This window comes from Desmodus rotundus, chromosome X (genome assembly GCF_022682495.2).
Source record: "Desmodus rotundus isolate HL8 chromosome X, HLdesRot8A.1, whole genome shotgun sequence".
In the NCBI taxonomy this organism is placed as follows: domain Eukaryota; kingdom Metazoa; phylum Chordata; class Mammalia; order Chiroptera; family Phyllostomidae; genus Desmodus; species Desmodus rotundus.
The window spans coordinates 5,034,112-5,060,487 of NC_071400.1; the positions used below are offsets into that span (position 1 = coordinate 5,034,112).

The 26,376-nt window shown below is 39.8% G+C and overlaps 1 protein-coding gene across 1 annotated transcript in view; it reads right to left on the reverse strand.

Annotated features, from left to right (window-relative positions):
- Positions 1 to 20,637, reverse strand: part of EDA2R (ectodysplasin A2 receptor) — a 56,753-nt gene extending 36,116 nt beyond the window's left edge. Inside the window, exons 1-3 of the mRNA XM_024555256.2 lie at positions 20,536 to 20,637; positions 14,431 to 14,477; positions 2,340 to 2,436 (exon numbers count right to left, since the gene is read on the reverse strand). Of these exons, the coding sequence (XP_024411024.1) occupies positions 2,340 to 2,426 (87 nt within the window). The 5' untranslated portion in view covers positions 2,427 to 2,436; positions 14,431 to 14,477; positions 20,536 to 20,637. The remainder of the gene's footprint in view (positions 1 to 2,339; positions 2,437 to 14,430; positions 14,478 to 20,535) is intronic.
- Between the last annotated feature and the right edge of the window lie 5,739 nt (positions 20,638 to 26,376).

A 26,376-nucleotide genomic window follows, 5' to 3' on the forward strand; every position in this document is an offset into this window, starting at 1 on the left:
ACTTGGGAACCAGCACCAGAGGGGCCCAGTTTGATTGTGGGTGGCAGAGTGAAAGATTGGGGTCCGGTGGGGAGTGGGGCGGGCGCCATTGCTCCCTCTCGGCCCCTCCCCCACTTACAGCGTCACAGCACAGCGTTACCCTGCTGCGGGGAACACCTAAGGCTCCACCCCTTTAAGCAACAGACGTGCCAAGAAAAAAAAAAGGCCCAAATGACAGAACACTTCAAAGCTCCAGAAAAAAATACAGCTAAGCAAGGAAGAGATAGCCAACCTATCAGATGCACAGTTCAAAACACTGGTTATTAAGATGCTCACAGAATTGGTTGAATCTTGTTGAAAACTAGATGAAAAAATGAAGCCTATGCTAAGAGAAACAAAGGAAAATGTACAGGGAACCAATGGTGATGCCAAGGACACTGGGACTCAAATCAATGGTGTGGACCAGAAGGAAGAAAGAAACATCCAACCAGAAAAGAATGAAGAAACAAGAATTCGGAAAAATGAGGAGAAGCTTAGGAACCTCCAGGACATCTTGAAACATTCCAACATCCGAATTATAGGGGTGCCAGAAGGAGAAGAGGAAGAAAAAAAAATTGAAAACTTATTTGAACAAATAATGAAGGAGAACTTCCCCAGTCTGGCAAAGGAAATAGACTTCCAGGAAGTCCAGGAAGCTCAGAGAGTCCCAAGGAAGCTGGACCCAAGGAGGAACACACCAAGGCACATCATAATTCCATTAGCCAAGATTAAAGAAAAGAAGAGAATCTTAGAAGCAGCAAGAGAAAAGGACACAGTTACCTACAAAGGGGTTCCCATGAGACTGTCAGCTGATTTCTCCAAAGAGACCTTACAGGCAAGAAGGGGCGGGCAAGAAGTATTCCAAGTCATGAAAGGCAAGGACCTACATCCAAGATTACTCTATCCAGCAAAGCTATCATTTAGAATGAAAGGGCAGATAAAGTGCTTCTCAGAGAAGGTCAAGTTCAAGGAGTTCATCATCACCAAGCCCTTATTATATGAAATGTTAAAGGGACTTATCTAAGAAAAAGAAGATAAAAAATATGAACAGTAAAAATGACAGCAAGCTCACAGTTATTAACAACCACACCTAAAACCAAAACAAAAGAAAACTAAGCAAACAACTAGAACAGAAACAGAACCACAGAAATGGAGATCACGTGGAGGGTTATCAATAGGGGATTGGGAGGGCAAGAGAGGGGGAAAGGTACAGAGAATAAATAGCATAAATGATAAGTGGAAAATAGACAGGGGGAGGGTAAGAATAGTGTAGGAAATGTAGAAGCCAAAGAACTTATAAGTATGACCCATGGACATGAACTGTAGGGGGGGAATGTGGGAGGGAGGGGGTGGGCAGGATGGAGTTGAGTGAAGGGGCGGAAATGTGACAACTGTAATAGCATAATCAATAAATATATCCAAAAAAAAAGGAGACTAGACTTTGGGTGGTAAATACACAATACAATATACAGGGTGGGGCAAAAGTAGGTCTACAGTTTTATGTAAAACACTATGTTTATTCTTATGTTATTATTTATTAATTATTTAATCATTTTCCATATGAACAACTGTGAACCTATTTTGTCCCTGCCCTGTACACATGATCTCTTATAGAATTGTAGACTTGATGACTACATAATTTCATTAACCAATATAACCCCTATAAATTCAATAAAAATATATAAAAAGATGTGTGTGAAGAAAACATCTGTTGGCTGTCTACTTCCACACTTTTTGTCCCAACTGCAGCCTGAATTTAACATCATCCCCAGGTTCTGGGACCAACAGAGACCTGAGGCAAAAAAAAACCCCAAACAAACCCAGCAGCTCCATCTTTGCAAGCTAGGACTCAGCAAAAGGTGCCCAACTTGCTGGTCATTTTGTTCTGACACGTTTTGTACCAATTGAGATTCTAGACCATCCCTAGTTCCCTATCCCTTAATCCTCCTTTGAACAACTTCCTCAGTCTTCTTAGTTCTCTCCTATTTCCAAGACCTGATATCTGGCTCCTCAACCTCAAGTGGATGGGGCGTTCTTTAGTTGACAGATTTTCCTAACGTCAAACAGTTTTCCTAGGCCTCTGTATTTCACATCTCCTCTTGAGGTACTCCATTATCTCATGGAACACTCCTCTGACCCTCATCTTGCCCGAGCGACTTCTTGTTGGAGCTGTGACTGCTATTGTCATAATCCTTGGATTCCATATTTTGCCCTTTGAACTGTATTAGCCACAGGTGAGGCTATCCTAATCTTGGACACTTTCAATTGCCAGATGGTTTCTAAGACATAACAGAAAAAATATTCTGGCCATGGGGACTTACCTTGGAAAGCTCTTGTCCAGGCCCACACAGTTGGCAAGTGACACATCGTCCCCATTGGTCCCAGTACTCATTTTCTTGGCAATCCATGATGGGAGGACTGTGGGTACAGAACACAAAAAAACTAGGGAGCTAGTGGAGATTGCAAGATAAGTAGTAGCTTCCATGTCACTTGATTTATGTGTCCTCTTAATCTTGTCTCTGTCTCTGAGGTAGAAAGGTTGGGGAAGACAACCAAAGACAGCTAATGCTTATATAGTCCTGACCATGTGCCAGCAACCCTTTTAAATGTTTTATGTGTAATAATTAATTAAATCATTAAAACAACCATAGGAGGGATGATTATTATCCCTAGTTTGAATATGAAGAAACTGAAGCACAGAGGCCAAGTAAGTGGACAAAGTTCACATAGTTGGTGGCTATATCACTTGCTTAACTGGAAAGAGAATGATATAACAAGAAGCTGGCTTCTACCTGGGGTGGGGGCAGAGAATAACCACAATCTCTTACATGTCACTAGCTATTAAGAGTTTAGAAAGCACTTTTGCATCCAATATTATTTGTTCCATGCAACACCCAAAAGAAGTAAGCAATATAGGGATTATCATCTTTCGTTTGTGGCTGAGAAAGCGGAAGCATGATTCTTTCATGAAAATTATGTGAAGTGCCTTTGAGGGAACCTAACTGCTATTTCTTCTGTCCTAGGCAGAATAGAAGGGGAGAAATACCCAACATGAATAAATGTCCTGGTGCACTAAGGTGTAGAGAAGGGGAAATACTACTCAGATTAACAGTTCTTGGAATATAGATGGCATAGGGCTGTAGCACTAGCATTGGTCTGAGAGTTGGGAGATATGGGTTCTAATCCTGGCTATGGATGTGACCAGTCACCCAGGTTTGCTTAGGAATAAAAGGTTACCCCAGGAAATGGGAAATTCAGTGCTAAAAGTGGGACAGTATTTGGCAACCTGGAATGTTTGGTCAACTTATGTAGCTCTTCTTCTTTGAACCTATAACCTTTCATGAATTACTTAATCTTTTCTGGCTTCAATTAATCTGAAAAAAGGAGACAATATGTTTCTCACCTAATTTATATAGCTCTTGGGAGAATTAAATGACCTAAGCTCCATCAAACCATTCTGAAGGCTTTGAAAAACTATGCAAAATAAGACTGAGTTAAGTATGCAGAGAGATAGTTCTCTACAAAGATGAATTTTAATGAGGGAGACCCAAGTAATTGATACAAAGATTTTGCACTTCTCAAAGAGAAAGTTGGGGTGAGATTCTTTTTGCTCACTCTTTAACCTCATACCAAGCTGAACCTCAGGTGGCTTCTCAAAGTACGAATGTCCTAAGTGTGTACTTCTAGTCAGGAGACAGGATAGAGTGCATGTAGACCTTGAGAGACATCACTCCTCCCCTCAAAACTCCCCAATGGCAATGGAGTGAGTCATCCTGTCTGGCAAGCTTGCACCTTTTCCCACCATCAACAGGGCCTTTGTTTCCCATTCTTTATTTGGAAGAAAATGGACTACACAACCCATTTTTTCACAAGCTGAAGATTCTTCCTCCTGTGTTGTTCTGATTACCGGCCTACAGTGTTGGCTTCAGTAGGCATGTTCTCCCTAACCACACTTCTTATTAAGGAACAAAACCATCAGTGGTCTCATAGCCCTCATGACAAGGGAATTAAATGTCATGGGCACAGGTCCAGCATACTGGCCTGAACAACTCCCCTGTATTCTTTTCTTGCCCACAAAAAAACCCAGAAAAACATCGACAGAAGCAAAAGTGCAGCCCTGCCCTTGAGATAAGCTCCTGACATAGGCATCTAAAATCTCCATAGCAGCTGCTTCTGGCTTTTGGGTGTCTGAGACACCCTATTTTGTTTGGTTTCCAGAGCCCCATCCATCTAAAAAACATCATGTGGCATGAATCTTAACACATTCCCTTTAACCCTGGCTTTGAGACCTATGTCTAAACAAGGTAGGCTTATTGCCAAATCCCTGTTATCATGACCCAGGAAATGAACAAAGGGCTTTTCTTCCCTCTTTTTTTAGTCAAAAAGTTGATATAAAGCAAACAAATGAAATTGTCTGTCATTATAAGTTAACAATTACCTTTATTAAAGAGAAGAAAATCACATAGACTCTTTGTTCTCAAGACACCTGGGTATATGGATAGAATTGTCTAATAATGGTTAAATGTCATTATTCAGGGACAGTCTTGGAACTTATGCCAAATTCTCCCCTGTGGTCAGCAGTGTGCTTTGGCAGATTATTGCCTTTTATTTTAAGATAATAATTAAGTTTTAAGAAAATCAGAGTTACTCTGAGATGTCTCATAACTATAGCTAGGTAACCATCTATAGTGTCACAGAGATGTGGCTGAATCCTACAAACTGCTGGATAAGTCAGTAATATAGACAGACTTATAAAATTTTTACATATGTTCACACTCATATAAACACTATCCAGATAAGGATATAAAAACCTTTTCATTACCTCAGTAAGATCTCTCATGCCCCTTCCCAATCAATGCTATCACATTCTCCTAAGTAATTTCTATTCTGGCTTCTATCACCATTATTAGTTTTACCTGTACTTAAACTTCATGTAAATTGGATTTATATAAGGGCACACTTTTGTTTCTGACTTTCTTTGCTCAATGTAACATCTGTGAGATTTATCCATTGTATGTGTAGCATCATTTCTTATTTACCATTGTTATGTAGCCTATTGTATGGATATTCCAAAATATATTTATACATTTTTTTGGTTGGTGAACACTGGGCTATTTCCAACTTATGGCCATTATAAATAAAGTTTCTATGCTATGCTCAATTGACTTTCAAAAAGTGTGCTAAGACAATACAATGGAAGAAGAATAGGCTTCTTTTCAAAAAAAGATATTGTGACAACTGGCTATCCACATTAAAAAAAAAAGAATCAAATTGGACCTTTGTGTCATGCCATATACAAAATTAACTTCAAATGGAACAAAGCCCTAAATGTTAAACTTCCTATGAATTTTCTTATAAGAAAATAAAAATCTTCATACATTTTAGATTTTTTCTTATAATAAAATGTAGATGTAAATCTTTATGACCTTGGATGAGGTAGTGCTTTTTTAAAAGATACAACAAAAAAAAAAGCACAACCAATAAAAGAAAAAAAATAGATAAATTATACTTAATCAAAATTTAAAACTTTTGCATTTTCAAAAGATACTATCAAAAAATAAAAAGACAACTAATACAATGGGAAAAAAACTATGTCATAGACATCTGATAACAGACATATATAGAATAGATAGAGAAATTTTACAACTGAACAGTAAAAAAGACACATAACCCAATTAAAAATAGCCAAAGTGAATATACATTACTCCAAGAAGATATAAAATTATCCAATACACGTGAAAGGATGCTCAACATCATTAGTAAGTGATTAGGGGAATGCAAATCAAAATCACAATAAAATCCTACTTCACACACACTAGAGTGGCTATAATAAAAAAAGGGGGTGATTAAGTGTTAACAAGCATGTGGAGAAATTGGGACCCTTATATAATGCTGGTGAGAATGTAAAGTGGTTTACACTTTGGAAAATAGTCTTGCAGTTCCTGAAAATGTTACCATGTGACCCAGCAATTCCACATTTAGGTGTACACCCAAAAGAATTGAAAATATATATTCACACAAAAAATTGTACATGAATGTTCCTCTCAACATTACTCATAATAGTCAAAAAGTAGAAACAACCCAAATATCCATCAACTAATAAATGGATAAACAAAGTATGGTCTTTCCATAGAGTGAAATACTATTCAACCAGAAAAAGGAATGAAGTTTTGATACATGCTACAATATGGATGCTAGTAAGTGCTATTAGGGTATTCTCATTGTGTTTAACCGAAGAGGCTGACAAATGGCAAAATTACTAGTGTCTGCTCATTTCATTTATCTCTGTCATGTGGCAGTTCTTCTGGCCCATCCATCTGCCCTGATTGGCCAAAAAAATAACCTAGAAGAATAAGAATGCAAGTAGACCGGGGAAAGGAGAAGCAATGAGGCTGACCTTAATAATAATCCCCACATTAGCTCACTCTGCCCTGAATAATCAATGTTGGCCAAGTTTCTGCTGGATGTAAGGTACTTAGGCTGCTGGTGGTGCAGCTGCCTCTGGCTGCAGCTTACGGCTGCTGCTCTTCTCAATTTGCACATGCCAGTGGGGTGAAACATGCTCTCTCTATCTAGGATGGGTGGACAGGACAGGATGACAGGGCTAAATTAAGAATTTAGGCCTTCAGGGAAGATATTTGCTTTGCCTGGGCAGTGCAGGAGGTGTGGGATTAAACAGGGTGAGGAAGACAGTGGCTGGCCCATACCCTGCCCATTCCTCTCCTGTGAGCCTACTCAATTTCCCACATGTGCAGGACTGGAACAAATCAAAGCAGTTTACTCTGCCTGGCATTGAAAATGCTACTTTATTTCAGAATCAAGCTTCTAATCTGTATAGCACCCTCATCATTTATAGATGTTCGGGCTGTAGTCCAAATGTTGCTATATCATTTGGCGCTTGTTCTCAGCTTTGCCTTTCCTGGCCTAGCTCAGGGAGATTCCTATCCTAGATTTCTCTTGCCCATAACTTGCTTCCAAACTATTAAACAACTTGCCTTCTTCATGCCCCAGTATTTGTAAATTTTGCATTCTTAGTATAGTGAGTGGCCCCAGGCCCAATTCTGCTATTAGAAGCATGTTCCTCCACAGTGGTGGACTCAAGGTTCCCATTCATACCATGAGGGTTTGGCCAATTTCCCTGACTAGCAAATCTCAGTATTGGCTGCACATCGAGAGCTTCAAAAATACTGATAATTGGGACCTATTACCGATATTCTGATCTAATTAGAGGTGTAACCTGAAACTTTGGAATCTTAAATTCAGGTTATTCTCATGTGCAGCCAACTTTGAAAATCACTGTTTTGAGGGCCCTTTTTGGTTCTTGTTTATTTTGTCTGAATATAAGGTATAATCAGAAAAAGGGTTTTCTGTTTCCCCACATTCAGAAGGAACTTGGTAAGGAAGTTAACTTGGGGCCCCTCCATTTTTTTCTAGAATGAATGGGTAATAAAGGTGCCAAGGGTGGAGTGTTTCTTTGAAAACATGTTAGATTATATCATTTCCAACCTCAAAATCCATCAATGGCTCTCCACCTCACTCAATAAAACTAAAGATCTTATACTGACCAATGAGGCCTTATATGATCTGCTTACCTCCTCTTAACCCATTACCATTTGACCCGATGATATACTACTCTTCTTCTCTTCTCTTTAACTCCAGCCGTGTTGACCTTTTTGCTATTCATCAAACTTAACCAGAAATGCTCCCACTTTAAGCCTTCACATCTGCTGTTCCCTCAGTTAGGTATGTTTTTTCTCCAGATATCCGTATGGCTACCTCCCTCAACTTCTTCAGTATTTGTTATTATACCATTGTCTTAGTGAGGCTTCTCTAACCAGTCTGTTAAAATTGTGACTACAGCCGAAATGCCCATCAGTAGATAAGTGGATTCAAAAACTGTGGTACATTTACATAATGGAGTACTACACAGTAGAAAGAAGGAAGGAATTCCTGCCTTTCGTGACAGCATGGGTGGAACTGGAGAGTATTATGCTAAGTGAAATAAGCCAGTTGGCAAAAGACAAATACCATATAATCTCACTTAAAAGTGGAATCTAATGAACAAAATAAACTAATGAGAAAAATAGTACCAGAGACATGGAAACATGGAACAGACTGATAGCTGCAGGAGGGGAGGAGAGAGGGGAGAATGGTGGAAGGAAGAGGAAGGGACTAGTCAAGGAACATGTGTGAATGACTTATGAACATGGTCACCAGAGAAGGGATTGAATGTGGGAGCAGGGAGTGAGCTAGGTGGAGGGGGGCAAAAGGGCAAAAAATGAGGACAACTATAATAGAATAAACCATAAAAAATAAAGTAGAGAAAAACTGCAACTTTCCTCCATTTTCCCTATCTCCTGTTCCTATTTCATTCTTCTCAATAGCACTTATGACAATGTGATATAATATATCATATTTATTTCTTTATTGCTGGTTCCTCTCCCAACTATTATGTAGTGTTCACTACTTTATCTTCCCTGCTTAGAAGAGTGCCTGCCACATAATAGACACTAAATAAATATTCGTTGGTTGAGTAGATAGTAAAAATATACAAAATAACAGTAACAATCTTTTGCTTGAGGGAAAGGTTTCAAATTTTTTAAGGGGTTTCACATCAGTTAGCCCAATGGATACTTAGAATAGCCCTAAAAGTAAGCCAGAGATTATTAGCATCACTTAATACAGATTGAAAAAAAAACAAGTTTGAAGGGAAAAGATTCCCCTAAATTTATTTAACTAGTAATAAACAAAACCAGAACTCACAGGTAATTTAAGATCCATGAGGTTAGCCTTGGCTGGTGTGGGTCAGTGGATTGAGGGCTGGCCTGTGAACCAAAAGGTCACAGATTTGATTCCCAGTCAGGGCACATGCCTGGGTTGCAGGCCAGGATCCCTAGTTCAGGGCATGCAAGAGACAACGAATCTATGTATCTCTCACACACTGATGTTTCTCTCCCTCTCTGTGTCCCTCCCTTCCCCTCTCTCTAAGAAGTAAATAAACAAAATCTTAAAAAAAGATATATGAGTTTAATGTAATTTCCCAGGTAGCAGTGAACCCTAAAATAGGGAAGGGAGGTCTTGCTAGCCTGTCATTGATATTTAATTTTTCATCCTGACCAGTGTGGCTCAGTTGGATGGGTGTCATCCCACAAAATGAAAGGCTGCTGGTTCAATTCCCAGTCAGGGCACATGCCTGGGTTGCCAGTTCCATCCCTGGTTGGCACGCTTATGAGGGGCAGCTGATTGATGTTTCTCTCATATTGATGTTTCTCTCCCTCTCTTTCCCCCCTCCTTTCTCTCTCTCTCTCTAAAAATAAATAAATAAAATCTTAAAATTTTTAATTTTTCATCAGTAACATTTTAAGTTGCGGGAGGGGTGGGGGAAAAGGCAGAAAACTACTTGAACAATAAAAAATGTTAAAAAATACTGAGGGAGGTGGATTTGGCTGGGGTGGGGGCAGTGGTGGGGAGAAAATGCAGACAACTGTAATTGAACAACAATAAAGGAATTTTAAACAATGTTAAAAAAATAAATAAAACAAAAAGAAGAAAAAAAGGTATTTTCTGAACATTAATCTGAGTATACTTTAAATAATGCCTGTGCAGAGTAACTGCCCAAGCCTTAAGAGATAAAGGCCAGGACAAAGGTGGTAACAATAGGAATAGAAAGAAAGTGATGATGAGAGATACAGACCTTACAAGGAAAGTCAATAGGACCTTGCAATTCTGTGGATGTGAGAGCCAAGGAAGACATGAGTCAGAGAAGATTCTGAGAGTTTTTTGCTTGGAAAACCAGGAGAACCTCAGGGCTATGAAGAATATAAAGAGAAGTTGCTTATTAAAAGAAAAGACAACATGCTCAGTTTTTCAAATTATTTTGAGTATGTAGGATTGGAGGGGACAGAGGAGCAAGCACGTCAGGGCTGGTGCCTAGCAGGCAATTAAAACACATAGAACATAGGTTAGGGCTAAAGACAAGTCAAATGCATAAAAAGTCTATGTTATAGGTGTACATCAGAATTGTCTGGGGAAATTTAAAATAATACCTATATCTTAAGACCAATTAAACTAAAACTTCTGAGAAATTGAGAAACACTGGACTAGAGCAGCGATTTTCAACATTTTTCTCTCATGATACACATGAACTAATTATTAAAATTCTGTGGCATACCAAAAAATATGTTTTCTGCCAATTCTACAAAAGTAAAATAGGTATTTTGATTCATTTACACCAGACGGCTACTGTTGTGTTGGCTATAGTCATTTTTTATTTGACAATCTAAGGAAATAAAGGTCAGTGCCCCTGAGGAAACAGTCAGGTATAGTATGTTTTAAAAACTCCTGTGGCTTACTGCTTCAAAATTGCTGCCCTAGAGCAGAAAAAAATGCCAAAAGCAAACAAAACATTGAGGGACATCCATATTTGAAGTTAGAAGAGAAAGAATAGGCATCAGCAACTAAGAAGGGCAACAATGAAAGAAGGAATAGAACTTGAATAGGGTAATATAGGACAACGTTTTAAGAATTAAAGGGTGAGACCCATCTGAGTTTCCCAAAACAAGTGTCCGTTTAAACTTAAGTTTCAGTGGGGAGGTCAACATTGGGAGCACATTTCTCCACTGCTTGGTTTGTTGTTGAAGATGGTAGCATAAGAAGACTCTGAACTCAGCTCCTCCCAGGAACACATCAAATTTATGCTTACAGACAGAGCAATTCCCCCTGAAGAACTGAGGGCTGACTTAATAGCTTCTGCACAATAAAGACAGAGAGATAGAGACCACACACAAATTGTCTGTAGCCGGCTCCAGCTCTAGCTTCCAGCCAAGGAAACTAGAGCTGATTTGCCCCTGGACTTCCCCCAACTCACAATGGCCTAGCTACAGCTTCCAGCTAGGTATGACTTGTCCCCAGGACTTCCTGCAGATAAAACTCATGTCAGCTACAGCCCCAGCAGCTTACCTCTAGGAATCCCTATAGCTTGCACCTGCTCTAGTTTTGGTTCCAGGTCCTGGTGTGGCTTACTCCTGGGATTACCTGAAACCTGAGCTGATTCTACCTACAGCTCTAGGCCCTGGTAAGCCTTGGATCCCACCCCTGCCACTCCCTGTGGCCCATGCACACTTCAGCTGGCCTGCCAAAGACACCTAATACATGTAGTCTACAAAGGAGTAGCTCCTCCACAAGGTCACTTCTTCCAGACTGGGAAACGTTGCTGTTTTGCCTAATTCATAAAAACCAACAGAGAAACAGCCAAAATGAGTACCCAGAAAAATATGTTCCAAATGAAATATCAGGACAAAACCCCAGAAAAAGAACTAAGTTAAACAGAGACAAGGAGTCTATCAGATAAATAGTTGAAAATACTGGTTATGAGGATTCTCAATGATCTCAGTGAGAACTGCAACAAAGAGATAGGAAACATAAAACAGGAGATAAGAAACATAAAAAAGAACCAGTCAGAAATGAAGACTACACTAACTGAAATAAAGAATACATTAGATGGAATCAGCAGATAAGATGAAGCAGAGGAAATCAGCGATTTGGAAGATAAGGTAGCATAGAACACCAAATTGAAACAGTAAAAAGAAAAAAGAATTTAAAAAATGAAGATAGTTTAAGGGACCACTGGAACAACACTAAGAGTAACAAAGTTCGAATCATAGGGAGTTCAGAAGGAGAAGAGGCAAAGAAAGAGATAGAAAACCTATTTAAAGAAATAATAGCTGAAAACTTCCCCAACCTGGTGAAGGAAACAGACATCCAGGTCCAGGAAGTGTAGAGAGTCCCAAACAAGATGAACTCAAAGAGGCCCATACCAGGACACATCATAATTAAAATGCCAGAAATTAAATCAACAAGGATTTTTTAACTTCAAGTTGAAAACAAACAGAAATAAAAAAAACTTAACTATATACCAAGTGGATAACAACCATAATTTAAAAAGTGCAAAAGAATCTGAGTAACTTTTAGCTATAGTACTTTCATTCCTCTCAGTTTGAAGATATAAGGACCAAAAGAACTGCAAAGAAACTTCAATTTGACTTAACAGCTTAGTAGGTTTATTGTTAATATAGTGTGGGTGTAGCAATTTTGAAACAAAATTTATGTATGTTGTACAATTGAGCAAAGGAGTAAATATATTGATTTTCTTGAGAGCCAGGCTTCTTGTGGTAAGAGAAAGGAGCTACAAATATAAAATGGTGAAAGGCAAAGATAATATGAAATGGCTATTTTCCCCCATCTGCTCACTAGAAGGCCATGAGTGATAACACCTCAGTGGCAGTGGGCACACCTAGTTTCCAGATCTTGGGTTCTAACAACACTCCCCACTAAAAAGACCCCAGGGGTGCTTAGCAAAGTGGTTGAGTCCAGGGCTGGGGCTGGGAGAGTAAGCCTGGACCATCTTGTTCCAGAAGTAGAATGTGCTCAAACAATGACAGGCACAGACGGCAGCCTGAAGGAACTCCCACTGGTCAAACGTAGGACAATCTGAGCATCAAAATAAGTAATGATAGTAGTGGATTATAACCCATTGAATAAAGTCAGAATCCATGGATCCATATTGACAGAAGTAAATAAGTGTGGGAGAAGAAAAGACCTATACAGTAAAATGTCAACAATAAATGCAGGAGGAATAATAGACTTTATAAATCACTATTTGGCAATCATTATTTGATTCAGGCATGAGCAATCAATTACTGTAAGGAACACAATACTCATAACTTCAAGTAATCTCCCCACAGGTTAGTTATTTAATACAAAGGGGAAAATAGCAACTTTACACTAGAGAAAGCTGGAAGACATGTCTAGGATTTGGTGATCAAAGTTAACATCACCAATATGGGAACGAGTCACAATCTCCTGCCACCTGATAGGCTCAATGAGAAGAACATCACATCACCTCTGGAGTATTCCTGCCATCTATGTATAACCTGAATCTAATGAAGTATCTGACAAACCCAAATTGAGGTGCATTCTACAAAATAACTGCCCCTGTCTTCAAAATGTCAAAGTTAAGAGGACAAAATAAAGAGACTAAGACTGATCCACATGAAGGAAGGCTAAAGAGACATGACAACTAAAATGTAACAGGTAACCTTGGGTTGGATCCTGCACCTGAGATATTCTTACTTCAGAGGACAAGTAAGACAATGGGTGAACTCTTAATAATGTCTGTGGTTTAGAGAAGTGTTTTATAAGTTAGTTACCTGATCTTGACACATTTGTATTGTGGATATATAAGAGAATGTCCTTGATTTTAAAAAAAGGGGAGAGCAACACTGTCAGTTGTTGGTACAGGGAGGTGAATGAGCATCAGGATTAGGGATGCATTATTTTGATTTCACTTTGTAGGCATGTGATGAAAGTAAATTGTTTTTTAATGTTCAAGTATATTATATGTTCATGGAATAGAAATAATTCAGAAACCACAGATGTCCCAATTTCCCCCCTTTGCCCTCCTCTGCCCATTCCACCGCACCTGCCCCCCACTCCCATAGTCAGTTCCCACCCTGTTGTCCATGCCTGTGGGTCATTCATACATGTTCTTTGTCTAGTCCCTTCCCCATCTTTCCACCATTGTCCCTCTTTCTCCTCCCCTCTTACCACTGTCAGTCTAATCCATGTTTCCATGCTTGTGGTTCTATTTTGTTTATTAGTTTATTTTGTTCATTAGATTCTTCTTTATAGGTGAGATCGTATGGTATTTGTCTTTCACAGACTGCCTTATTTCACTTAGCACAATACTTTCAGTTCCATCCATGCTGTTGCAAAAGGTAGGAGCTCCTTTTTTCTTTCTGCTGCATAGTGTTCCATTGTGTAAATGTACCATTTTTTTGATCCACTCATTTACTGAAGGGCACTTAAGCTGTTTCCAGCACTTGGCTATTGTAAATAGAGCCAGTATGAGTATAGGGGTGCATAGGTTCTTTTGAATTGATGATTTGGGATTCTTAGGGTGTATTCCCACCAGTGGGATCACTGTGACCAGAGGGGAGGGAGTAGGAGGACAATGGTGGAAAGAAGGGGAAGGCAGTAGACAAAGAACATGTAGGAATGCCCCACAGACATGAACAGTGTGGGAATTGAATGTGGGAGTGGGGGAGGGTGGGATGGGCAGAGGAGGGCAAAGGGGGAAAATTAAGACAACTGTAATAGAAAAACAATAAAAATGATTTAATAAAAAATAAATAAACCTTAAGTGTATAAAATTCAAAAAAAAAAAAAAAAAAGAGAAAGAAACCAAAGATGGTTATTACAGTTTACAGCAGGCTTCTCTTTCCATTTCCAAAGTGGCTGAAAAATTTCAAATGATAGTGATAGCATCATCTGCTCCACTAATATTAAGATTAGTATATCAACAGAGGAGAATGAAGGAAGCTGTGCAAAATTAAAGAAATTTCACCTACTTACCTTGCTCTTTATTTGAGCGTACAGAACAACAGATAATGACAAAGGTGCTGGGGTGGAAAAAGAAAAAAATTATTAAAACCAGTTGTCACTGTACAGATACAATTAATAACCAATTGAACTGGGCCATTTGCATTCAGCCAAAAGCTAATGCTAACCGTATGAGTTACATTCTTTCTCCTTCAAAACATGTGTGATCACAAACATTCACGACAAAAAAGTATGAACTTAAAGAGACAAACATGACTTAAAAGACTCTAAACTGAGGAAGACAAAGAGCTACCAAGTATATAAATATTTGGTTAGTGCCTGGCAATGGCTTAGGAAGAATTGTGAAAACGAGAAGAAAAAGGACTGTGTAGCCAAGACTATAGTGATATAATTAATAAAAGCAAACTTTGGGCTGAATATGATGGGAAAATATTCTTTTAGTGATTGCTGAAACAGTCTTCCCAAGTGGGAGCAAAGGCACAGAAACTCCCCTGGATGATGTTCAAGGGAAGAATGAGATAATGTATGTGAGAGTGCTCTGGAAACTCTGGGTTGTACTACACATGTAAGGGGTTGTTGTGATGTTATTATCCCACCCAGAGCTGGAGAGTAAAGGACATTGGAGATAAGCCACAGTCCAGATGAACACTCAGACAATAACTGAAGCACTTGCTGCTCTGCTGTGACCCTTGCCAAAGTGATTCACTTATTCATGTATCAAGCATGACAAGATACCGTAAAATTATGGGATCATCAAAAATTAGTTATCCCACCACCAGCACTGGGAGTGGATATTAATTGACTTCCCAAGATGGTTATGCTTTTGGCTGAGTTGTTCCAGCTGGAAATTGATTTCATGGTATGATTTTTTTCATGGCTGGAACTGGGTAAAAATCAGTCATGTGCACTAATTTCTGACATCTATTAAAGTTTTTTTGGTCTTGCCCCACATTCTCTCCACCCTGACTAATTTATCAAGCAATCTGGAATAGCTCTATCTCTTTGAAGATATCAATAAGAACAGTGCCTTTCCTCCCATAGCAATCTAAATTCTATCAGGCACAACATTTTTGCCTCATAGGCCAGGAAATGAAATATTATAACAAAGTAAACATTCAAATGAATGGACATATGCAAGCATAGTTCAGGACCAATTATTGTTACAATTGTAATGTGAGAATCAGTCCATAGAATGAAACTTGCCTGTACATGGTGGGATACTGATATTAAAATAATCCTTGCATTTTTTTTTTGATGAACAGAAAAAAAGGTATAATACTTGGAGGATGGTGGGGGAAGGGTGAAACTGATGTAATAAAAAGTCTATGGTCTCATATATAAGTGCATATTCTATAAGACAATTTACAGAATCCTACAATCTTGGAGTTAGAAGGGAGTTGAGGCCTGGCTAGTGTAGCTCACTGGAGTGGGAGCGGGCCTGCAAACCAAAGGGTTGCAAGTTCGATTCCCAGTCAGGGCACATGCCTGGGTTGTGGGCCAGGTCACTAATAGGGGGTGCTTGAGAGGCAACCACATATTGATGTTTCCCTCTCTTTCTCCTTCCCTTCCCCTCTGTCTAAAAATAAACAAATAAAATCTTAAAAAAATAAAAAGAAGGGAGTTGGAAACTCATCTTAGTCCCAGCTTCCTGTTGTCCAATTAAAAAAATACCACTCAGCTCTATTTGAACTCTTTCAGTAACTGCCACATCAGAACTCACAAGATAACACATTTCATTATGACTTACTTTTCTTCTCTTCAGGAACTGGTTAAAACTTCAAACCATCAGATAATTGGAAATATTATCATGAAATCCCAAAAGGATTCTTCAAGATAACCTAATGATCCTGATGGGGAAACTGAGGCCCAGAGAAAGGCTAGAATTTTCGTAAAGTAACGTAGTTGGTCAGTGACAGAGCCAGGACTATAATCCAAGTTTCCAAATCCAGGGCCCAGTGGATTGTGTACTTTCTATAATTAAAGAGAGGGTAGGTCCAAGTTCAGGACTGATCACTCTGAGTATATTGTCATGGCTCTAGTTTCTCTCTCTCTTTTTTTCTGCATTTCCAAAGCCTAATTTTGGCTTATTTTGCCCTCAACAGGAACAATTTCAAAGGGTGGGCTGGGTCAGGGAGAGGTGGCCCATGGAAAGAAAGTGGTGCTGCCCACTCTCTTTGGCTAATGTACATGGTGACTAACAACCTCCTAAAAGTTAAAACATCTTACTTTTTGATTCTCCCACATATGTTACTCAACAGTTCCTTTATTTTTGAGAATATAATGATGTATTTTGGGGCACTTGAGAGATATCTTAATTGTAGTCACACTGGGATATGAAGAATGGTTATCTGGGTACTCAAAAAAACTTGGCAAGAACCTTTTATTCTAGCCATTCTAATGGGGTTTGGTGACAAGAGGAAAAAAACAGAGTTGAATAAAGCATCTTCTTTACCTTTAGGAAATCATAGTTTTGTAAGAAAACACATACAGTTAATTGTAATCCAAGACAAAATTTCACCATCTTCATATCTCACATGAGCACATAAGAATATTCCTTTCATTTTACTGACTGCTGGTAAAATTGACTCACATCCCTCTTGTTAAGAACCCAAAGGGACAACTGATGAGTGGAACTAGTTTCCAGGAAAAAAAAAAAAACGGAGAAAAAAGTGTTTATCATTTAATATCAAGCTTCAGCTCTGAGGAATAGCTACAAAAGATGTCTCCCTTTCTGCAGGAGGCATTCAGGTGGGAGCAGCTCAAGAAGACATCTAAAGTAGGGGTTTTTGGCCTGGCTTGTGTTCTTTAGTAGAGGGGTATTGCTTGACTCTCCTCTGGAACTAGGGCCTTTTGTCCCCCTTAAACGGCTTCTCTAAATGAGTTCCTTCAAAGAAGGAATAATTAGTGTAAGGTAATTAGTGGATCCCTTCTCTACTGCCAAAGTTAGCATAATTGCCCTGTCTGCACCTTAAATCCAAGGAGCCACAGAAAGTGAAAAAAACAAAACAAAACAAAACAAACAAACCAACTGACCTGGGAGTAAGAAAAATATGGCTTCCAGTTTTGGCTCAGACACTATCTAAACTAAACGATCTCCAGCAAGTTTCATTTTCTCTGGACCTGTTTTGCCACTTGTAAAGTTAAGACAAGAACACTTGTACCTTTCCAAGCTGGGGTAAGGAGTCAGTTGGATGATAGATTTGAAATAAACTGGCACATAGCAGGACTTAAGAAATAGTATGTTACAAAAAAGAATGGTACGTTACGAAGCAACTTGTCACATTCACCCATTCTGTTCCTTTTGCAATGTTTCCCAACATTTTGAAATCATGACCATTGCCCCAATTCATAAAGCTCAAAACATCAGAGTCTTATTTGAGTTGACACCATGCCATATGAGAGATGATGGAAGAGCTAGGCTGCTTGACCTCGGAATGGAGGATGCAGGAAGATGTGGTCTCTGGTCTTTAGATCTCTAAAAAAACTATGGTGAGTGGTCCCATGGAGAATTACTAGGATCTCTGGGTAAAAGCCACAGGAAGACTGTTTTCCCTTTAACAAAAGGAGGAACTTTTGAAGAGTCAAGGCTTCCCATGGAGAGAATGGATTTCAGAGATCAGTAAGTAACACTCCTTCTGGCAGCGTTCAAAGCAGAGACTATCAAGGGTGTTTTTAAGATGAAGTCAGTTAAGGTGAAAGAATATTATGATTCATGAAAGGCTACCATGTGTAAGATATTGTGCTAGATACTTTACAGGGATTATCTCTTTTAATCTTCCCATCAGCACTATGACATAGGTACTACTCTCCCTGTTTTTCAGCACCGAAAACCAAGAATCAGAGAAGTTCAGTATTTCTCACTGGGCTTACTACTGGTATAAATGGGTAGGAAGAGCAGCTCTTTGTTGTATCAAATTCATTGGCATTAAACGCAGTAGTACCTCAGTATTTGTGCAAAAATCAATCACACTCTTCACACATATTTCTAAATGCCCTATGGAAATGCAATACTGGTTGGACATGAGAGATAAATAATATGTTTAGGGTCACAAACAGCAGGTAAACAGCAGACCCAGGACTTACACATAGTTGTGTCTAATTCAGAAGGTGGATATCCTTTCTATTGTACTATCCACAGAAGTGGATGGAAGTGTGATTGCAATGCACAACCTTTCAAAGTCTAAGCCAATCCCAAGAGATTCTCATTTTTCATTCGTTCTTTTTCAGTCTCATATAATTTATCAACTTCTAAGTTCTGTAGATTAAACTTTTGTAGTGCCTTGTGAAATTCACTGCTGTCTTTCTATTCCCATAGCCACCACTTCAGTTCCAGGAAATTATTCCCTTTCTGCATCTGGTTTTTACATCTCTCATGTTTCCCTACTTTAATCCAGTTCGCTAACATTTACCAGGTTATTCTTCCTGAAACACAGATTTTACTTTTTTCTTTAGCTCAGATACTTACAATGCCTTTCCACTATCTGCTGAATCAAACCGAAAGTACAGCATCCAAAATTTTCCAGTTTGCCTCAATATAACCATGGCAATTTTAAGTTCCACTTTTCCCCTAACTGTACTTTAACATCCCGTTCAGCCAGTATTCTTTTCACATGCCCTGATCTTCCTTGCTGCCAAACAGTTGTTCCTGTTGTTTTTTTCTGCTTAGACTGCTTTCTGTCCTATCTCCACCTGTTGAAATCCTATCTGTGGTTCATGGTCCATATTAAATAATAATAATAGTTAACATTTATTGAGTGTTTATTTTGGTCCAGCCACTGTGCTAAGTGTGTACAAGTATTTTATATGGATTATCTAATTTAATCCTTACAAAAATGTGATGAAGTAAGCTCTATTATTATCTTCATCTTAGCCTAGAGTAAATCAGGGTTCAGAGAGGGGGAAGTAATTTTACTTGTCCAATGTCACATGAGCTTATATACGATGGAAATTAGCTATGAACTCAAGTAGTCTAGCTCTGGAGCCCTGAAAGGTATTACAATTTCAAAAAACAGTCAAAACCCCCCTTCTGATTTTCCCTGGCTCAACTTGTTATATTCCTTACTTGATAACCTCAAAGAATTTTGACTGAAACTTTTAAGACTATCTTGTGTTATATTTATTTTTTCTTATGTTGAGAGTGTCAGGTCTCAATGAGCACAGCCTATACCTTAAGCATTTCTCTGTCTCACATAGTGTAAGTATTCAGTGAGTCTCTTATGTTGAATTAAAGGTGTGTTAGGGTGAAGGAAGGAATAGGAGAGTTATGTAGGAGATGTTCCCTACTTTTCTCCCTTAGTCACTCTGCATGACATGCTAACACTTGTTCAAATCAGACCTGGATGTCTTTGCTTTCTCAGCCCAGTTTCTGGCGGGTCTCTTCTTGTCTCCCAGTTCTCACAGCTGCCTCAGCCTTGGCCAGTGTTTGGGGTAAGGCAGGATCAAAATATCACTGCCCTGGGCTTAGATTCCAAGAGTGAGGGATCAAGTGAAACCCAGCCGGCTGGGTGAGGGGGAAGACTGAAAGCCCCCAAATAGAGCCTGTGTGCTCTTTCCACAAGCCCTGACTTGCCCAGGGGCCACATGGGTGGGCTGGCAGCTCAACTTCCCTCTGGATGTTTCACATGTCTGATCCAACCCCTCCCTCCCTCCCCTAAGCTCTCAGCCTCCCTCTCTTCCTCATCTCCCAACTTCAGATGCTCAGGGTGGTTGGGCACATCCAGGCATGTTCCCAGATGCCACGGGAGTCCAGTAAAAGCTTACACAGGAAAGAACGTACTGCCAAGGCGATCAGAATACTATCCCAGGGCCCTGTCACCTGAAACAGCACTCAGATACAGATGGATAGACTAATAGATGGTTACAGATGCTTTCCCAGTCGTTCTGACTTTGGAGAGTCTAAACAGGGTCATCCTAACTTGATCTTGAACTTCCACCGCATTTCTCACAGCTCTGAACTTCCTTACCATGCCAGAGGGTGTTCCCATATTTACCCTGTAAATGGATGGATAGATGGATCTTGCTGCAACAACAGAATTCCTGGACAAATGTGCCTCAGGACGGGCCAGCCATCCCACCAAGCCCCCACCCCCCAGTCCCCAGCCTGCATATCACACTCACAGTAGATGAAATCCGTTGCAATCAAAGCTCCTCTCTGACTCAGTTCACATCCACGTGTAGCAACAACAGCCCAAACCCATCTCTTTTCCTTTCAAGTTATGCCTAGTTCTCCACCTCTGTGGGGCTCAGGAGGCAGCTATTGGACTACTCAAGTGTCTAGGCGTGGCTACGCAAAGAAGTGCCGCCCCTGAGAGGAACACAGTGGGGAGGGTGGAAAAGAGGAGGTGGTAAATAGTGACCAAGCCACTCCTATGGCAGGAGCTGAAAAGTTCCAGGACAGAAGCAGGGGTAAGAAGGTAGATGGGCAGAGAGTCAGGTCCTGCTTAGTCTGGAGAAACAGAAGGAAGGTCAAGTGGTTGGAGGCATCTTGCAGATTCCATTTCTTGTGACTATTTCACAGTAGGATGCAGCTCAGCTCCTCAAAAGTTCTATACACTGGTGTTAGCAAGACTGGAGTTTGACAGGGAAAATTAGTGTTGAAAAATTAACAATTTTCAGACTTGTGGAAAAAGCACCTCCCAGGTCTGGCCCTGACTTAAAAAAAAAACCAAACTCTTCCTTTTAGAAGGGTAGGTAAGATTTAGACAGGAGGAGGAGAGGATACATAAAGGAGGGGAAAAAACATTGAAAATAAAGTGGAATTGGATTGGATTCACCTTCTGCGGGCCCCAGAGTCTCTGATCAAAGAAGTAAATGAACTAGATAGTCCCTAAGGGCTCTTCCAGCAATGACACTCTGGGGATTTATGAGTCTATGATCTCAGAGGCAGCAGTAAAGAAGTCCTGGAATATTAGTAGGCCCTGATGTTGAAGAATTTCCAGAGGAATTGGGGAGATAAGACAAACTGCATAGTCAAAGAACAGAACACAGTAGAGAATAATGATATAATAATATAGTTTATAGCTAACCTATAAGGTACAGGCTAGAAGGGCCATGGGGCGGAGCAAGAAGAGGGAAGGAGGGAGGGAAGGAGAGAGAGAGAGAGAATATGAATGTAGACGTAGCCAGGCATGATAAGATGCAGGCAAGGCAAATGCTGTTTGATAGATGGAGATAGGGGGAGGGCAAAAAACCCCCAAACAACCCCCCCAAAAAAACATGGAAAAGCAAACAGCATTATGGGTAGAGGGGAAGAAAACTTTCAGCTAAGGCATGGGGAAGGGGACCAACCAATGTGCCATGATCAGACTCCCCACCTTGTGTGGGCAAAAGCTATATGCTAGGAGTTTAGGGTGGAGTCTCAGTACAGGGGCAGCAGTTTTGGGTAGAAAAAAAAGGTTGAATAGGCCCTGAGATGACTTTTAATAGGTCTTAAGTGAACTCCATATATGGTCCCTGGTTAGATTTGGGCCCAAAATGAGGCCTCTTACACTGTTACTGTGAGTTGAGGCCTAGAAGGAGGGAAAACTGCATGCTGGAATCCTGGGTCTTTGGCTGTTAGCTGTGTAACCTCGGGCAAGTTACTTAACTACTCTTGGATTCACTAATCTCATCTGTAAAATGGGAGCAATAATGATTCTTTATAAGGTTGTTTTCAGGACTACATGAGTTAATATATAAAACAGTGATAATATTATAAGAAACTTAAAACAGTGTCTGGGACCTGGCTGGTGTAGCTAAGTGGATTGAGCTCGGGCCTGTGAACCAAAGGGTTGCTGGTTTGATTCCCAGTCAGGGCACATGCCTGGGTTGCAGGCCATGTCCCCAGTAGGGGGCACTCAAGAGGCAACAACACATGGATGTTTCTCTCCCTGTCTTTCTCCTTCTCTTCCCCTCTCTCTAAAAATAAATAAATAAAATCTTTAAAAAAAAAAACAGTGTCTGGGACATACTAACATATAAGTGTTTATTAAATTTAAATAAATTTTTAAATAGATAAATAAATAAATAAATAAATGCCAGCAAGCACTTTGTAGCCCTTTATGTCATCTGTGAATTTCCTCAGAAAACTAAAAATGGAACTGCCCTTTGACCCAGCAATTCCGCTGCTGGGACTATACCCTAAGAACCCTGAAACACCAATCCAAAAGAACCTATGCACCCCAATGTTCACAGCAGCACAATTTACAATAGCCAAGTACTGGAAGCAACCTAAGTGCCCATCAGCAAATGAGTGGATCCAAAAACTATGGTACATTTACACAATGGAATTCTACGCATCAGAGAGAAAGAAGGAGCTTATACCCTTTGCAATGGCATGGATGGAACTGGAGAGCATTATGCTAAGTGAAACAAGCCAGGCGGTGAGGGACAAATACCATATGATCTCACCTTTAACTGGAACATAATCAACAAAAGAAAAAAGCAAACAAAATATAACCAGAGACATTGAAATTAAAAACAATGTAACAATGGCCAGAGGGGAGTGGAGAGGGGATAGTGGTGAGAGGGGTCTAGAGGAGCTACTATAAAGGACACAAGGACAAAATCAAGGGGGAGGGTAGAGGGGGGAGGGAGGTGGGACTGGCTGGGGTGGGGTGGAGGGAAGGGGAGTAAATGCAGACAATTGTAACTGAATAAAAATAAATTAATTAATTAAAAAAAAGAAAATAGCTAATCTATGTACCTCTTCATTCTGCCCTGTCCCTGAAGAGATTGTTAAACTAGATGACCTTGAAACTCCATAGCAATGCCTCTCATATATTAATGTGTGTACAAATCATCCAGGGATATCATTAAAGACCAGATTCTGATTCAGTAAGTCTGATGTAAAGCCAAGATTCTGACTTTCTAACAAATCCCCAGGTGATGCTGTTGCTGCTGAACCAGACTATACTTATAATAGCAACAGTCTAGAATAACATCTATCATTATATATGCATTCTAAGTACACAGGAGTCAAAGGGAAATGGTTGGTTGCGCCATTTCCCTGGACCCTTTGTGGAACTTTAGGCAAGTTTTTAAACTTCTTTGTACCTCAATTTCCTCATATCTAAAATAGAGATTACAGTAGTCCCTATTTCATAGAGTTGTTTTGAGGATTGAATGAATGAATGCATGTAACAGTGCCTGGCATATGGCAAATGTTATATAAGTATCTGCTATCATTATTCTCTTGGGTCCATAGTCATCACATGGTGAATAAAATAAATGTCCAGGGAGACAGCTGGAAGGCATACAGACTCTAGAATCCAGAGACCTCTACTCCAACTCTGGCTATAACATCTTCTAGATGTTGGCTCTTCAGCAGAGGACTTACTTTCTTTGAGCTTCAGTTGTCCCATTTGCAGATAGAAGATAACAATACTTTCTTCATGTTGTTGTGAATGTGGAAAAAGCTAATGTTCATAAATAAGGTAACATAGAGTAGGTGCTCAAAGGATACCCTAGGCCCTAGAGTTTTGGAAGATGGCTGTGGCTATAGGGTAGGCAATAGATTGGTGAAGACTGGTGGTAAATACAGATTAGTAGATTACTGCTATGATCAAGGCAAGAGGTAATAAGGGGATGATCTGTGATGATGAAAAAAGGGAATGGAAGCAGGAGAGATTGTGCAGTTAAGATTGTGAAGTTACTATATGTGGTGTCAAGGGAGGATTTTTTGTCTTCATGGCAGAGTCACTTTCTCATGTAAACCTCACTGATCCAGTCCTCCCCCTTTTCCCCATACCCTGTTTATTTCCTTCTGGCACTCAATTACAATGTGTAATCATTTAATTAATTAATTTTTTTTACTTGTTTAATGTATGTTCTTTCCCTTCTACTAATTGGCAAACACAATGAGCTAATACTTAATAGCTAACACTTATAAAGCACTTGCTATCTGCCAGATACTCTTGTCAATATTTTACACATATTAACTTATTTAATCCTCATAACTACCCTAGTGGCATTCAGAATTTAGGGATGAGAAAACTGAGGCGCAGACTGACTTGCACAATGTCAAAAAGATAGCAAGTGGAAGGGCTGGGAAGAAGTCTCTGGTATATAGTCGAAAGAATAAACAAACTAACAAGTGGACCAGGGTACAAAGAACAAAATGGGAAACACCAGGATGGTTAAATTTGAGTTGCCAAGAAAGCCTTATAACGAAATGTCTTATAGGTAAAGAAATGTAAACTGAGGCAAAAAAGGACACTTTAGGCTGTAGACACTCTCTCACCTGGAACAACCACATTGCCTTTTATTTTTAAAACACAATTCCTTTCCAACTGACAGGGGAACATCCTTCAAGACCAGGACTAGGGACCTTCCCACAACCCCAGCCTCAATCATTATTTTCTGCTCTCAGATACACTGTTTTACCTCCTTTGATCCTGCTCAGCAAACTGAGTGCAAGAATAGAGAGCAATGCTATGCTACTGGCAATACTTAATGTGACTACACTAAATTGGAAAGGCATTTGCTGGTGCATTGGCAAGCATGGGGACAGCACCATCAGAATTCTTCTTTGAAGAAAAGATAGGAAGGAACAACATTTAATAAGTATTTATAAATCAGTCAAATGTTTCCCTTCATAGCTTACAACAGTCCTATGAGATAGGGATTACTACCCACATCTTATAGATGAAGGAGCTCTTTGTAATCCATGGTGCTTCCTTGAGGACAGGAGGAAGCCTGAGGTGAAGGCATCAAGGAAACTTCAGGGTCCAAAAGCTATTGCCATATTATCTGGAAAACAACTTCACGCAGCAACTATGAAACTACTAACCTCCACCGTAACTTGTCCAATAACACTACACTAGTGACTAAAACTCAACAAGCACTTGCTAAGCACTGTTCCAAGTGTTTTACATGGATTAATTAAACTCATCCTTACAGAAACTTTATACAGCCAAAACACTGGAATCATCCATGTCTCTTCTTTTCTCACATTTCTTTTTTTTTTTTTAAGATTTTATTTAGTCATTTTTAGAGAGAAGGGAAATGGAGAAAGAGAGGAGAGAAACATCCATGTTCCTATTCTCACCTCCATCTCTTTGTTTCTAAACTTACTACATTCTGTTTTCCTTAAGATCACCTACATATTCCTTGCTGTCAAACCCATGGATTCTTCCTGTCTTATTTGAATTCTCTGAGACATCCAAAATTGTTTGGTTCCTTTTGAAAGGTTTTCTTAGGCTCCGCCGAGAATAAAGCCAATCAGCCACAAAATTAGGCAGTACAGAGCTTTGTTTGGGTTTTGCGTTCCCGGACGAAATCCTCCAGCCGAAGAAGTCGCTAGAAGCAGCGAATATGGCGGCGCTTTATACACCAAAATCCTGATTGGCTCCCCTTGAGGGCTAGGGATTGGTCTCCTGGAACAAAGCCGCGATCCATCATTGGTGGTTCTCTTCGAGCTCTGGCTGTCAGTCGGATATCCCCACCCATCCTGATATTCTGACATCTTTAACAGGATAAGGGGTGGGCTTAGGTTGCTAGGGGGATATCCCCGCCCACCCTAACACCTTTCCTTACTGATTCTCTTCTCTTGACTTTCATAGAACCCATGGTTTCATTCCTTCCTCTAACTTCTCCCAGATTCTCCTCTACTTGACCCCCAAATGCTGGGTTTTTTTTTCAGAGCCCCTCATTACCCCTCTTTCTTGATTCTAACTTCTCTCATTGGGGTGTGAACCTATGTGGCTGGAATCTCATCTGTCATTTCACTGATTAATTCCCACACACAACAGTACTAAAACATACTAAGTACTCAATATATCTTTGTTGAATAAATGAGTGAATAAATAACTGAATGAGTGGGTTCAAGGAGAAAAATGCTCACCTTTTAATTCATTCTTATTTAAGGAGCTCCCTTAAAGACAATGAAATTTAGGCATGAAGTTCCTCTAACTCCTTCCCTTACGTCTATAATATTCTCTCTCTCCCTTAACCCATTTTTTGGCTTTTCTTCTTGGAGGA